The sequence below is a fragment of the Dendrobates tinctorius genome, unplaced genomic scaffold (assembly GCF_039654945.1).
Source record: "Dendrobates tinctorius isolate UK_male_01 unplaced genomic scaffold, ASM3965494v1 ptg000062l, whole genome shotgun sequence".
In the NCBI taxonomy this organism is placed as follows: domain Eukaryota; kingdom Metazoa; phylum Chordata; class Amphibia; order Anura; family Dendrobatidae; genus Dendrobates; species Dendrobates tinctorius.
Window position 1 is genome coordinate 14,153,187 of NW_027361730.1, and position 15,489 is coordinate 14,168,675.

The 15,489-nt window shown below is 42.6% G+C and overlaps 1 protein-coding gene across 1 annotated transcript in view; it reads right to left on the reverse strand.

Annotated features, from left to right (window-relative positions):
- Positions 1 to 11,590: 11,590 nt before the first annotated feature.
- The window catches only part of ARSA (arylsulfatase A), a 61,466-nt gene continuing 57,567 nt past the window's right edge, over positions 11,591 to 15,489 (reverse strand). Inside the window, exon 9 of the mRNA XM_073579305.1 lies at positions 11,591 to 12,971. Coding sequence (XP_073435406.1) covers positions 12,673 to 12,971 — 299 coding nt within the window. The 3' untranslated portion in view covers positions 11,591 to 12,672. The remainder of the gene's footprint in view (positions 12,972 to 15,489) is intronic.

A 15,489-nucleotide genomic window follows, 5' to 3' on the forward strand; every position in this document is an offset into this window, starting at 1 on the left:
ATATAAATATCCATGGTACCGCTGAAAACATCATCTTGTCCCGCAAAAAACGAGCCACCATACAGTATCATCAGCGAAAAAATAAAAAAGTTATAGCTCGCAGAATAAAGCAATGCAAAAATAATTATTTTTTATATAAAATTGTTTTCATTGCATAAAAGCGCCAAAACATAAAAAAACGACCTAAATGAGGTATCGCTGTAACCGTACTGACCCGAAGAATAAAACTGCCTTATAAATTTTACCACACCCGGAACGGCGTAAACGCACCACCCAAAAAAAATTCATGAAACGCTGGTTTTTGTTCATTCTGCGTCCCAAAAAACTAAATAAAAAGCGATCAAAAAATGTCACATGCCCAAACATGATACCAATAAAAGCGTCAACTCGTCCCGCAAAAAATAAGACCTCACATGACTCGGTGGGTCAAAATATGGAAAAATTATAGCTCTCAATATGTGGTGATGCAAAAACTATTTTTACAATAAAAAGCGTCTTTTAGCGTGCGACAGCTGCCAAACATAAAAACCGCCATAAATAGTAAATCAAACCCCCCGATATCACCCCCTTAGTTAGGGAAAAATAATAAAATTAAAAAAATGTATTTATTTCCATTTTCCCATTAGGGCTAGGGTTAGAATTGGGGGTTTCCACTATTTGCGCACATGAGGTGCTCTCCAAACGCAACATGGCGTCTGATCTCAATTCCAGCCAATTCTGCGTTGAAAAAGTCAAATGGTGCTCCTTCCCTTCCAAGCTCTACCATGCACCCAAACAGTGTTTTACCCCCTCATATGGGGTATCAGCCTACTCAGGACAATTTGCAAAACTACTTTTGGGGTCCTATTTCTCCTGTTGCCCTTAGGAAAATAAAAATTTTGAGGCAAAAATATCATTTTTGTGGAAAAAAAATGTTTTGTTATTTTCACGCCTGGGCGTTATAAACTTCTGTGAAGCCCTTGTGGGTTCAAAGTTCTCACTACATATCTAGATAAGTTCCTTAGGAGGTCTAGTTTCATAAATGGGGTCACTTGTGGGGGGTTTCCACTGTTTAGGTACATCAGGGGCTCTCCAAACGCGACATGGCGTCCGATCAGAATTCCAGCCAATTTTGCATTGAAAAAGTCAAACGGCGCTCCTTCCCTTCTGAGCTCTGCCATGCACCGAAACAGTGGTTCCCCCCCACATATCAGGTATCAGCGTACTCAGGACAAATTGCACAATAATTTTTGCAGTCCAATTTCTCCTGTTACACTTGGTAAAATAAAAAAAATTGAACCTGAAGTAAATTTTTTTGTGAAAAAAAGTTAAATGTTAATTTTTTTTAAATATTCAAAAAATTCCTGTGACGCACCTGAAGGGTTAATAAACTCCTTGAATGTGGTTTTAAGCCCAGGCGTGAAAATAACAAAACATTTTTTTTCCACAAAAATGATATTTTTGCCTCAAAATTTTTGGTGTCACTTTTGGGGGTATTTTCTATCATATAGACCCCTCAAAGTGGCTTCAAATGTGATGTGGTCCGTAAAAATAAAATGGTGTTACAAAAATGAGAGATCGCTGGTCAACTTTTAACTCTTATATCTTACTAACAAATAAAAATTTTGGTTCCAAAATTGTGCTGATGTAAAGTAAACATGTGGCAAATGTTACTTATTAACTTTTTTGTGTGCCATATCTCTGTGGTTTAAGGGCATAAAAATTCAAAGTTGGAAAATTGCGGAATTTTCAAAATTTTCGCCAAATTTCCGTTTTTCTCACAAATAAACGCAAGTTATATGAATGAAATTTTACCACTAGCATGAAGTACAATATGTCACGAGAAAACAGTGTCAGAATCACCGGGATCCATGGAAGCGTTTCAGAGTTATTACCTCATAAAGGGACAGTGGTCAGAATTGTAAAAATTGGCCCGGTAGTTAACGTGCAAACCACCCTTGGTAGTGAAGGGGTTAAAATTAGTCCATGAAGCAATATCTACATACTTTGGGCAACACATCATGAACATAGAGAATGTGGTTGTGTAGTACATACGGTAATGTGAGTAGAAGTCACTCCTCTGCAGATATAGCTTTGTGCATCCTTGTGTCCTGAAAGGTTATCCCAGGGCGCACTGTCTCCAAGAGTCAATCAAATGTTGCAAGGCTCATGCGACAGTATTGGTAGAATTTTGCAGGATGCTCCCGCAGAGAAGAATAGAGGTGGTGAAAATGACCTCTTGTGAGTCGTTGCCTCAAAAGTGGATGGACCCACATGCGTCTCCTCCTCAGCGGATCCACTATCACTGGGTATGGTTGACCAAAGCGGCGTGACAAAAGCCAGTTGAAGAGAACCTGCTCAGTTGTGTTGAAACTCAGACTGTTTGCCATGTTGCACATACAACACCAACACACCTAGTGAAGGCAAGGGCACAAATGGACAGAATGGAGGCTGCCACCTGTTCCTGAGGCAATAAATAGGGTGCAGTCTAATGATTTAAATAGTTTGCAGGCCTCAAAACCGTTAAATGTCCATTTTGCAAGCCTCCGAGAAAATCTCGCAATACGGATTCCATACGGATGCTGACATGCGCAAAATATGCGACCACACCTTGCTTATGGATGACATACGGAGCACTATTTAGGGGTCATTCATCTGTATTACGCATGTAAACTACGGACCGTATTTTGCGTCGGTTAGTGTGACCCCGGCCTAACTGGTAATGTGGTAACCAAAATACAAACCAAAAATGGTATCTAATTGTAAACTTGCCAATAATATTCCAAAAGAATGTAATTTTGTATCGTTTTTTGTGTATACTGGTTAATATAGCTCAGTTAAAAGAGTAATCCGGTCTTTTGACTATGTGACTGCAGATTTCTGAACCACACACTGTCAGGTTTCTCCGGTATTGCCAGCGCCAGCAGGTAGTCGTGTTATTGCAAGAGGAAAACGCAACATGCGAAACGTACGTCGGGGCAGTATTGGTGGGCTCTACTAATCTTTCCTCACAATGGGTAAGCAACACTTCATTTAATTAACCTCTCTTTGTCTCACTCTGTTTATGGCCACTTGGCCCACTTCATAATCTATGACTCATTGTGACTGGGTGCTTTTGTGTTTTACACATTTTGTTTCAATAAATGATCTTTTTTACCTTTATTGGTGGTTCATGGTTACGCTTTCTTTCTGTTCCAATTGATTACCTGCACCTGCCTGTTGTTCATGGCGCCATTCTTCACCAGCACAGAGCGGTCAGGGACCACTCCTGTTGAGGGTTCTGCTGCCTCTGTGGACGTCACGTTGTCAGAGCAGCGGATTCTTTTCTGCTTCGCTCTGTTGACAGGGTGGGACTTCCAACATCATTCTGATTGACAGCCGGATTCCCGCTGCCTAACTGGGGGAATCCGGCTGTCAATCAGAAGTTCGGAAGCCCTGCCCCGTTAACAGAGCAGGGTGGAAAAGAAGCCTTCTGTCACGGCACTGTGGCAGGATATCCCGGAGCTAGGGGCTCCTTCCCTATCCATAAAGCTAGGGGCTCCCTAGCTATACCTGCTCCCCGAATTACTTCTGATGATGAAGACGCCATGGCTGTGAACTCGCAAGACCTTTCTGATGGCACCGCGAGCATGTGAACTTTCTCATGCTCGCGATGACATCAGTGAGGTGAAAGGAGTTCACTGCAAGGCATTGACCAAGCATGCACAGCTCAGAATCTCTGCTGGATGGCAGGCTGTATAGTCGCATCATGTAGCAGAGCTAGATACGTCGTGGGTCAAATGGATTATCTCCTCTGCAGACAGGTGAGGAATATTATCAATACCATCCAAACTACAATTTAATGACACCCAATTGTGTCATTTTACATAGTAGTGGACCATAAAATATGGACACTCCACTAAGACTATATACCTACAAGAGACAGAGTACAAAGTCCAAAGTTGTAGAAACATATAAACAAGCTTTATTGCACAAGTAATAGCAATGACTCACTAAGTCCTGCCAAGCATACATAGATAGAGGGACATCTCACCCATTGTAAGCCTTTATTGGCAGTGCAGTGGGGCTTCTATCCACTGCACTGCCACTAAAGGGTTACAATGGGTGAGATGTCCCTCTATGTATGCTTGTCAAGACTTAGTTACATTCAACATAGGGTGTTATATTTGCTTCTTTATAAGGGCATTTTTTGGGACTATGTACCTATTTTATGCTATGACACATATACTAATTGAGTATAACTCCCTCTGTTTTTTGGTCATTTTGATCTTTGGCAGCTTGAATAATCCAGATGTCACTGTATATTATATTATTGTAAGCACTTGTTGTTAGCTGTACATCATATATCTCGTGCATGTTGGTGGATTTGTGCAATGGATATCTTTTGCCACTGTGCGCCATTTCCTTTTTATTATGTGAGTCATTGCTATTACTTGTGTAAGGTTATGTGCCCACGTATGCAGAAAATTTATGCTTCAAAACCAGACTCCTTCCCATAAAACGCCGTTTTATTTCCACGTGTTTTCCGCGTGTTTTTTGTGCAAACTCATAGAAAATAGCTAAAAACGCTGACTTTTCTGCAAAATTAATGAGCATGCTGTGTTTTTTACTGCAAAGCTTTTTTTTGCGGAAAAAAAACGCATCAATGTGCACAAAAAGTGCGGAATTCATTTAAAATGAATGGGATGCTTCTTGTATGCGTTTTTGAGGCGTTTTGACCGGGACAAATGCTTCAAAAATGCGAAAAAAACGCTTAGATGGGCACACAGCCTAATAAAGCTTGTTTATATGTTTCTACAACTTTGGCTTTTGTCTCTTGTAGGTCCTATAGGTGAGGAATATTGTTTATTATTTTAATGCTGTTACAGGGGAAATTGGCTTCAGTGGATTGGGCGATGACGGGAGTATGGTTTCATTTAGATTAATTAAAAAAGTCTGTGTCACTCTTTCAATTAAAGGACTTTATTCTGGGTGTGTTTTTTTTTTTTAAACAATAACACTATGGGGTTATTAATGGGGACACCTTATAGACACTTCTCCATTACTAACCTCTGGGCTTGATGTCACCTGACAATACAAAGGTGACATAAACCCCCTCATCTAATCACCCCACTTGCCTTCGCACTTGGGCAAGTGGGAAGAGCGAGGCCAAGTGCCAGAATTGGCGTTTTATGGATGCGCCTTTTCTGGGGTGGCTGAGAGCTGATGTTTTTAGTCTGGGAGGGAGGCCAATATCTATGGCCCCTACATAGGCTATTAATATGATCCCACAACTGTCTGCCTAGCCTTTGGTGGTTATTAAGTATAGGGGACCCTATGTAATTGTTTTTTTGGGGGGGAGGGTTCCCCCATTTTGATAACCAGGAAAAGCTAAGTATACAGCTGTGAGCTGAAATTAATAGCCTGCGAAGCTCCATGGGTATTACCCACCTACCAAGGCTATAAACATCTGCCCTCAGCTGTCCACTTTCCCTCTGCTGATTAAAAAATGTTAATGCTCTAACAATCCCAGTCTTCTAATCTCAGGAATCAAAGCCACATGGAGATAAAAAAAACTAAACACTTTTTTACTCATGCATGCAATTCTGTTCTTCATAGAAGTCAGAATAGATAAGAAAAAATAACTTTTTTTTTGTGTATAAAACAAATGTATGGCTACTTTAGTTTAGCTTTTATTTACAAATAGTTACGTGTTCCCAAACAAAAACCTAGTCAATATACCCTATGTCATAGCGTGTATAGAGGGCATCTCGATGAGCTGATGTCCCATAATGTCCATAATGGGGTAATTACATTTGACATCTAACAGAATAAATGAGGGGAGAAAAGTCTGAAAAATGTCAGTTAATTTGAGACTGGTCAGAAAACAGCCGTAAATTCTCTTTTCTACGAGAACTGGGTCAATTTGGCAAATTACACTCTGATCAACCGCTTGAATGAGAGAATTGGAGCACACAGTGAGAAGATGGAGGACAAACTTTCTCCTTCTTCTCTATAGTGTCAGTGCATGGAAATTTAGACTGCACACCGAGTGCAGTACAATGATTACCATGCACTCATTGACTTCCAGGGCTAAATGCAATCTGAATATTGGATCAAACTCAGATATGTGTAGGGAGGAGGGCCCCCGCAGAGTGTCCGGGCTGGAACCAAAGGGTTCCTAAGGGAACTGTACCCGGGGAACGGAGGAGGAGAGTGGACTGCTGGGAGTGACAGGACAGTAAGGGGAGGAGCGAGGATAAAAGGGACAGGGAGCGCGCAGGGGAGTCAGTTGGCGGAACGGCAGACACGAAGCAAGAGATTGTGGGAGTTTGAGAGGGCCAGAGTGACAGACGGTGACCAGAGAGGAGACCAGCGGCAGAGGGGAAATTTACAGTGGCCTGCGGAGAGGAAGCGCCGAACTTACCGACAAGAGACTGCCGCTTCATTCCAATCTGGGGTCACGACCTGCCCGCGGTCGTCCGCAGCCGTTGCCGCTGTGCTCCAGCCCGTTGCGGCCTGTCAGCCGCCTCTCGTGGCCACTGCCGCTTCACTCCAGCCCGCGGCTGCGGCCTGCCCACTGCAGCCCCGCTTCAGCCCTCAGCTGACATCACCCCGCTGCAGTCGGCAGTTGGGGCCTACTCCTTGCTTACGGAGAAACTCTTTGCCCAGGCCGTGCACGTGGCCTGCTAAGCGCCACTCCTGGGAACTGCGTTACAACCCTGCTTGGGGACTGGAGTCTGATTGAAATCGCTAACTAGCGGAACCCCGCTGTCTCTACAGGGGGTTACCTCAAAGGACTCCCTCAGGGCCTGTTGCACCCCAACTCCTCCTGGGCGCTGGGGCGCCCGAAAAATACGACAGATCTTCAGCAGCTGGGCCCATCGGCTGCGACGCCAAAGCAGCTTCATCGGAGACGCCGAGGGACGTCAGGACGGATAAGTGACACTATAGGAAATAAGGACCCATAGTCGGCCATATCGTGGCCCTATAGTAACCGGCCTTTGCCGGGTTAGTCGTGTTCTCTTTAAAAGTGTTTGTTTGTGCTGAGTCCCTGCGAGGACAATAGCTTTTACTTTGTTTTGGTTGCTTAGTATAGCCCTAGCGGCTTAAATTTATAAAAGTTTCTCCCCAAAGTACAACTCAGTCTCGCGTCTCGTCACTGCATCCTGCGTACCTGCTATTACCTACATATGCAGCAATTTTTTATTCTGTAAAACTCTGTACAAGGAAAAAAAAAGCAGCCATGTGCACGGCCCCATAGACTAACATTAGTTCGGGTGCGATCTGAGGTTTTTTCAGATTACACTTGGACCGATAACACGGTTGTCTGCACCTGCCCTTACAAGAGCTTAAAATGGTTTTCAAGCTGTGTTCAACCATTATCAGATATTAACATCCATAACTTTACAGGTGCCAGTTCAGAAGAAGGAGAGTACACAGCTTCTCTAGACAGAATACACTACCGTGTAAAAGTATAGGGTCACTTAGAAATTTCCTTATTTTTGAAAGAAAAGCCTTTTTTTTCCAATGAAGCTAACATTAAATGATTCAGAAATACACTATACATTGTTAATGTGGTAAATGATTATTCTAGCTGAAAACATCTGGTTTGTAATTCAATATCTTCATAGGTGTATAGTGGCCCATTTCCAACAACCATCACTCCAGTGTTCTTATCGTTCTTTGTGTTTGCCAACTATGTAAGAAGGCTAGTGGATGGTTAGAATACCCTTGAAAACCTTTGTGCAAGTATGTTAGCACAGCTGAAAACAGTTTGGCTGATTAGAGAAGCTATAAACCTGACCTTCCTTTGAGCTAGTTGAGAGTCTGGAGCATTACATTTGTTGGTTCCATTAAACTCTCAAAATGGCCAGAAAAAAAGAACTTTCATGTGAAACTCCACAGTCTATACTTGTTCTTAGAAATGAAGGCTATTCCATGCGAGAATTTGCCAAGAAACTGAAGATTTCCTACAACGGTGTGTACTACTCCTTTCAGAGTAGAGCACAAACAGGCTCTAACCAGAGTAGAAAGAGAAGTGGCAGGCCCCGCTGCACAACTGAGTAATAACACTCCATGACTCAGCACCACCCTACATCTCCTCCCTCCTCTCAGCCTACCACCCTACCCGTGCCCTCCGTTCTTCTAATGACCTGAGGTTAACATCCTCATTAATCAGAACCTCCCATTCCCGTCGCCAAGACTTTTCATGTGCCACACCGATTCTTTGGAATGCACTACCCAGGCTAATACGATTAATCCCCAAATCCCCACAGTTTTAAGCGGGCCTTAAAAATGCATTTGTTCAGGCTGGCCTATTGCCTCAACGCACCAACCTAAATATCCCTGTGTGACTCATTTCATAATTTTTTACCATATCCAGGTTCCTTGCATCATGCTTTTTGCATTTAATAGCCATCTGTGTCTGTACTGTTACATATTTAGACTGTTAACTGGTTCATGCAGCAACAGGAACACCCGATTCTTACACTAGGGATGGTCCAAACAATAAAAACAATAAAACCAATTGTTACCATCCACCTTTCGTGTCTCCCCTTTTTCCTTATAGATTGTAAGCTTACGAGCAGGGCCCTCATTCCTATTGATATCTGTTTTGATCTATGTGTTTATTGCTATGCTATAGCATAATGTCTATTGCCTGTAGAAGTCCCCTCTATAATGTAAAGTGCTGTGGAATATGTTGGCGCTATAGAAATAAAATTATTATTATAATAATAATAAGACAAGTACATTAGAGTCTGTAGTTTGAGAAAGCGACGCCTCACAGGTCCTCAACTGGGAGCTTCATTAAATAGTACACGCAAAACGCCAGTGTCAACATTACAGTGAAGAGGCAACTCCGGGATGCTGGCCTTCAGGGCAGAGTGGCAAAGAAAAAGCCATATCTGAGACTGGCCAATAAAGGGAAAAGATTAATATGGGCAAAGGAACACAGACATTGGACAGAGGAAGATTGGAAAAAAGTGTTATGGACAGACGAATCCAAGTTTGAGGTGTTTGGATCACAAAGAACAACATTTGTTCTGATCATACCGCAGCTGCTCGGCAGTGGAGGAAGCAAAAGAGAGTATACAGACAGGACAGCACGGGATCACAGCTGATTCTTTGAATTAAAACATTATTTAAAAAGAGGCAGGGAAATGTTTTACCTTAAAAAAAGAATCAGCTGTGTTCCCCTTCTGTAATGACTATACCTCTTTTGATCCCTGCACAGGAGATGTGGTATGATCAGACGATGTGCCGTGCACCGTCAGACACAGCCTTTACACAGTACACAGCAGGGGCACATGTATAAGATTATCTCAGCACAGGAACATTTTATTTAACACATCCAATTGTGGAACTTATTATTATACCAAGATCTATTGACGGTTTTTACCAGACATCATATATACACTACATAGATAGCATTGACGCTAAAGTTGAGTAAAATTAGCTTATAGTCATGTAGGTCCATCACTTTTACAGTATACAATGAGGTATATGATTTGAAATAGGGCGTTTCTATTAATTTGTCAACAGCTTATACTAACATATAAGATGTAAAAGTAATATCAGAAATCACGTTTAATTGTCTTTGGTTGCATATATGCATACTTACTGTTAGGGCGAGGAAAGCCAGTGGCATAATCCATAAAATGCCATAGCAAAATTGAGATTTTATGTACAAACAAATGGAACTTCATTGCCAATTTGTGTCTTCCCAGATGCTAAGGAGAATGACCGTAATGAGACCTCAGTTTAGAATGATGAAAGTGGCAGTATAGTGACCTAGCAATGCAATGGCTTAGTTTATCCCCAGTTCTACAGTGTGACACGATGATGGAATTATTTGACCCTTTTGGGACCTTTTGAGGAAAAAGGATGGCCCCTTATAGTGCCTTCAGAAACAGTATTTTCGGAAATATGCTGTGGTATTTTGCAATATCCTCTTAAGCAGGCTCTAATTTAGTATTTTTTTCATATACATCTCTATAAAAAGAAAAACTAATGGTCTGAGTATGGGAGGCAATGTTTGGACTGGCCCCGGGTCTTCTGACCCAAACTCGAAATTCTTACACATACCAATGAGGCTGTTGAATTGGAGTCAGCAAACCAATGGCCGACTCACACATCACGGTGCATGATAGGCTGGTTTCACACTTTCGATATTCACAAATGAAACAAGTAACGCATGTCAAAAATCTATGACCAAAAAACACATTCATGGTGGGTTTTTTTTACAGAGAATTACAAAGATACAGAATTAGGATAGGATAACGCTTGAAGAACCTTTTGTCCAAAGGATAAGCCAGAAACTGAAAGTCAATTAAGTTGACAAAGGCAAAAAAGTAAAGGGAAGAGATCAAATAGCAGCCTTACAAAAATTGTGGGGAAATAAGAGGAAAAAGATATTTTTCCCCACTTCCAGTCTCAGAGCTCAATCACACACAAGTGACTCGTCACTATTGGAAGTGAACTGGACGCTGGTACACAAGACGCCAACATCAATAATATGATGCCGACATCTCCAGTATAGGCAGGAACCCCTCATCAGAACTCCTGAAGGAGCGATCTACAGTTCAGACAAGCTGCTTGACCATCAAGGAAGGAGCAGCTGGCGGATGTAGGACTTGGGCAGGAGCAGTACACCAGATCTCAGCAAGCAATGGGAAGATAGTACTCGATCAGATATTATTGAAAAAAGTTGTTGGGGCAGTCTCAGTGGTAAAATGCTACTGAAGACAAAAGAAAACTACCTTCTCCAGCTTGACCAAGGCAGCACTTGGGCACTACAGGTGTCCTACGTAGTAGAGACCACTGAAACAGAAGGTGAGGATTTCCTTTTTACACCTATAGGTTTCATGTCCTAGGTGAGTAAACCACTCATGTTGGTGTTATGGGTAAAAGAAAAAAAATCCAATTTATATTTGCCCAGGATTCTGAGGCATAAATAGAAGGCAGAACCAAAAGGTTTCTATCTGAGATTTGTATTCAGTTGAGCTAATCCATGTTGCCCTACCAGTTTTCAAGCAGGCATGTCACTTGAAAGAGTTTGAAAGCCTTGCTGGGAAAAACTGAGACCTTATGCATAGAAGACTTTTTGTATGCAGAATTTAGCACACAAAAAACACGCGATTTTCATGGCAAATCTGTGCAAAAAACCACACCCTTGTTATCAGCCACCCTGACATTTGCCGTCCAAGTACAGGTATGGATCATGAGGACCAGACCAGTCACCGATTTCCTGACCCAAGCTCAAAGCCTCACAGGAGTGTAACAAGCCGCTCAGGTCAGGAGACCGCAGCCAGACTGGAGATCGCAGTCCGTGCATGGACTATAAGACTCAGATGTGTGAACGTGACTCTGCAATAAATCTTTTTGCAATCTTCTCAGCTCCACCTGATCTATAATATGATGCTTGCAGATTGCACAGCATTTCCAAGTTGACAGGTTACAATTAAGATTGTTATTAAAAATCTTCCCATTGTACTGATCTGTATTTAGAATACGTTACTTATTTTGGCTTATGAAAATGGATAAAACATTTAAATCAAACACAGAAGCGTGACCGCGGCTTTAACCCAGTTTGTAAGTATGGAGAGGAAAAAAAAGAGCAACCTTACAATATTTTATATGGGGTTTTATTAACTCTTTCAATGTCACAAATGTAAGATGATCTTGACCATGTGTTAATGAGCACAATGGCTTTTAGCTCCTATGTGCAGCAATATCTACTGAGATATAAATTAATAAACATGTTAACAGAAAAACTTCATTCGCATTGTTTAGAGGAGATACTTATTCCACTACAGTATATTCCGGTCATTTACAGTGTCAGCAGATTTTACAATGCAAACTGCGTAGATTAAGGTACATAAGGTTTGCAAACTTACTTTGATAATTTATGTCAGAATGGCTCTATAATCCTTTTTGAAACTTTTTACTCAATTTCTGCCTACAATATCTGATTGACAGCTCCTCAGTGTCCCTCCTCCCCCTGCTGCTGATAAAATCTCACACTATTCAGTACAAGCTGCAGCTGTCAGTCAGGCCGTATTGAGTACATACAGACCCATGAGCTCGCTCCCACTTTAGCTAGTTTATTTAGCCATTTTAAGATGGAATTTCAAAAGGAAGTAATCCAGCCTCATCAGTTCTGATAGATCTATTCAATAATACATGCAGTTTGCATTTTGAAATCTTTTCAGATAAACTTTAAAGTTAATGACGTTCAAAAAACCTAGAAATATTAGTAGTCATAGTGATGAGGGTCTATTCTTAATGCAACAAGAAGGTCCCATCTCCTCTTCAGACATGGTCATTCATCTGCAATCACTACACTGCAATGAATGGTTGGCACGGCAACCTGCCACTGCTCCCTGATTATAAAGGCGGCATTCACAAATTTGCTGTTAGGCTCCAATCACATATGCAGTTTTTTTTTTCCACATAGTTTTTGAAAACCATGTGTGGACCATAAAGCAGGCAATGTGAAAATGAAAGACTTCTTTCTACATCCACACCACACCTTGGAAAACAGATTGCTCAAAACTGGATGTGTGAACAGAGCACAAGAAAGAATAAAACAATGACTTGCATGCTTATCCATCCACTTCTTACAAATGCAGGCTTCTCAAGAAATATGGATTTTAAACAGACACACGACCTGAAGCACATTCAGAAAATAAGCTGAGGTTCACGTCAGAATTAGCATCGGCAACAGCTTGGCTTTGGACTGCATTGCGGGTTGCAGCACGGCCTCAACGAAGGGTCTGTGCCTTTGTTAATCTCACTTTTGGCACAAGTCATGCTTTTCAGAAATCTCTCCCGCTCCTTTTGTATTTCCTGAACAATTTGTTTTAGTTCTTCAGGGATATCTGGGTCCAGTAAGTTGTAGTTCTCGGCAGGATCTGTCTCCAGATCAAACAGCAGAGGTGGGTTATGTTCCTTGAGCAGTGCCGTGGCGTGGCAGTCTGGATCTGGAGTTGTCTCACTGTGAAATGCTCCTGTGGATATATATAAAAGTCTTAAAAGATAAATTTGAGGAATAAAACATAGGGACGAGAGTAGTGGCCCATTTAGAGAAGTCGGTGGTCATCTGTTGGCTTGTGTAAACTGATTGGCGAATTCAGGAGCACATCTTCTGTTTACACCAGACAATGTGCTGCCGAGAACCATTATTTTTAAATCTGCTTTCGAAACATCGCTACACGCTTGGCAGTCTTTGAGGTGAGCTTAGAATATCAGAATACGATTACACCCAGCAATTACCGTTTATAACCATGGATACCCTATGGTCTGCATAGGAGCTGAGGACACAAAACTCCAGGAGACTATTTATTTTACTCATTTATATAGCACCATTAATTCCACAGCGCTTTACAGACATTATTGGCTCTGTCCCCAATGGGGCTCACAATCTAAATTCCCTATCAGTATGTCTTTCAAATGGGTGAGGAAACCCATGCAAACACAGGGAGAACATACAAACTCCTTACAGATTTTGTCCTTGGTGGGATTTGAACCCAGGACCACAGCTTTGCAAGGCTGCAGTGCTAACCACTGAGCCACCCTACTTGCAAATTTACCTCGTTTATGGCGTTCAAAAATACAAAAATAGGTTATTCAAGTCAATTTCAAGTGATCACAAAAAGCTACATGACATATTTGTGGTGCACATTAGATACCTCGCAGAAAAACAGATTCTAACTTATGTGAGTTTTACTAGTTCTTATGAATGACTGAGGAAATGTTGTGTTATGCAGGAGGCCATCACATTAGCCCCTCTCCTCTTTGTCCAGCATCTGTGTCATTTCAGTAAAAATTCCATGTATTCTGCCAGCTTTGCATTCTCAGCCTTGTAAATGGAATAATGTAAAGGACATGTTCACTTGAGAATAAAACATTTTCTCATGTACTTTTTGTGTGTTGTAATATTTGCATTTGTTGACTACATATTTGTTCCATGACACATGAAGCATCCTATTTTATTAGAAACTAGATTATGGCCCGATGCTATCGCATCGGGAGGATGCGATAGCATCACACCTCTTGCCATGTTAACCCTCAACACACACACTCCTCAACACACACTCCTCTCACCATCTCCACTCACTCTTTCACTCCACATACGACCCCTTCTCTCACTCCATCTCTCATACTCACGCCGTCATCGCCGCTGCTCCACGATCCCCGACATCTTCTTCCACCGGCGCCATCCTGGATCCAGACGTTGTCCACGCCGGCGACATGTTCTTGCGGCGACGCCATCTTGAGTATCGTGAAATCCCGCGATAGTCAAGATAGCGTCGCCAGAAGAACATGTCGCCGGCGTGGACGACGTCGGGATCCAAAATGGCGTCGGCGAAATCTCGCGAGTTTTCGCCGACGCCATTTTGGATCCCGACGTCGTTCTCGCCGGCGACATGTTCTTGCGGCGACACCATCTTAACTATCGCGGGATTTCGCCGATCCAAAATGGCGTCGCCGCAAGAACATGTCGCCGGCGTGGACGACATCGGGATCCAAAATGGCGTCGGCGTAATCTCGCGAGATTTCGCCGACGCCATCTTTTTGGATCCCGAGTCGTCCACGCCAGCGACATGATCTTGCGGCGACACCATCTTGAATCTCGCGGGATTTCACGAAATCCAAGATGGCGTCGCCGCAAGAACATGTCGGCGGCCTGGAGAACGTCTGGATCCAGGATCGCGGCGGCGGAGGAAGATGTCGGGGCAGCGACGATGACGGTGTGAGTATGAGAAATGGAGTGAGAGAAAGGAACGTATGTGGAGTGAAAGAGTGAGTGGACGTGAGTGGAGGTGAAAGGTGAGAGGAGTGTGTTGAGGGTTAACATGTGCGTGTGTGTGGTGACGTCACCGGTTACAACTGGACGGAAATTGTTACAACCGGAAGCTGCTTAGGGCATTTATTATTATAGATGATGAGGAAGAAGGCGTCTGTTGTTGGCGGTGATGGCGTGTAGAGGCTTCTTCAGCCAATGTAATAGATTTAGAGTTAGGGGATTCGTGTGTGAGACGACGGCGTTTATAAGCCTTAATCTTGTCAAGTCGATGCTGTTTTTCCTCAGGAGTCTCATTAGCACGGCGTTGTTTTTGTCGTAGTGCTAAAGCTGCTTTCCTTTTACTGGCATTGGCATACTGTGCATCGGTATTGAATGGTGGTATTGATAGGGCAGAAACAGATTGCTGATTAGTTATGTCAGTGAACGGCATATGGGATGAAGTGTAGCAGTAAATTGTTCCACATGCTGATGTGGAAGCATCCTGTTGTGAGTCTAATAATAATGATGAGGAAGAGGCCGTCTGTTGTCGGCGGTGACGGCGTGCAGAGGCTTCTTCAGCCAATCTTATGGATTTAGAGTTAGGGGATTCGTGTGTGAGGCGACGGCGTTTATAAGCCTTAATCTTCTCAAGGCGATGGTGTTTTTCCTCAGGAGTCTCATTAGCACGGCGTTGTTTTTGTCGTAGTGCTAAAGCTGCTTTCCTTTCACTGGCATTGGCA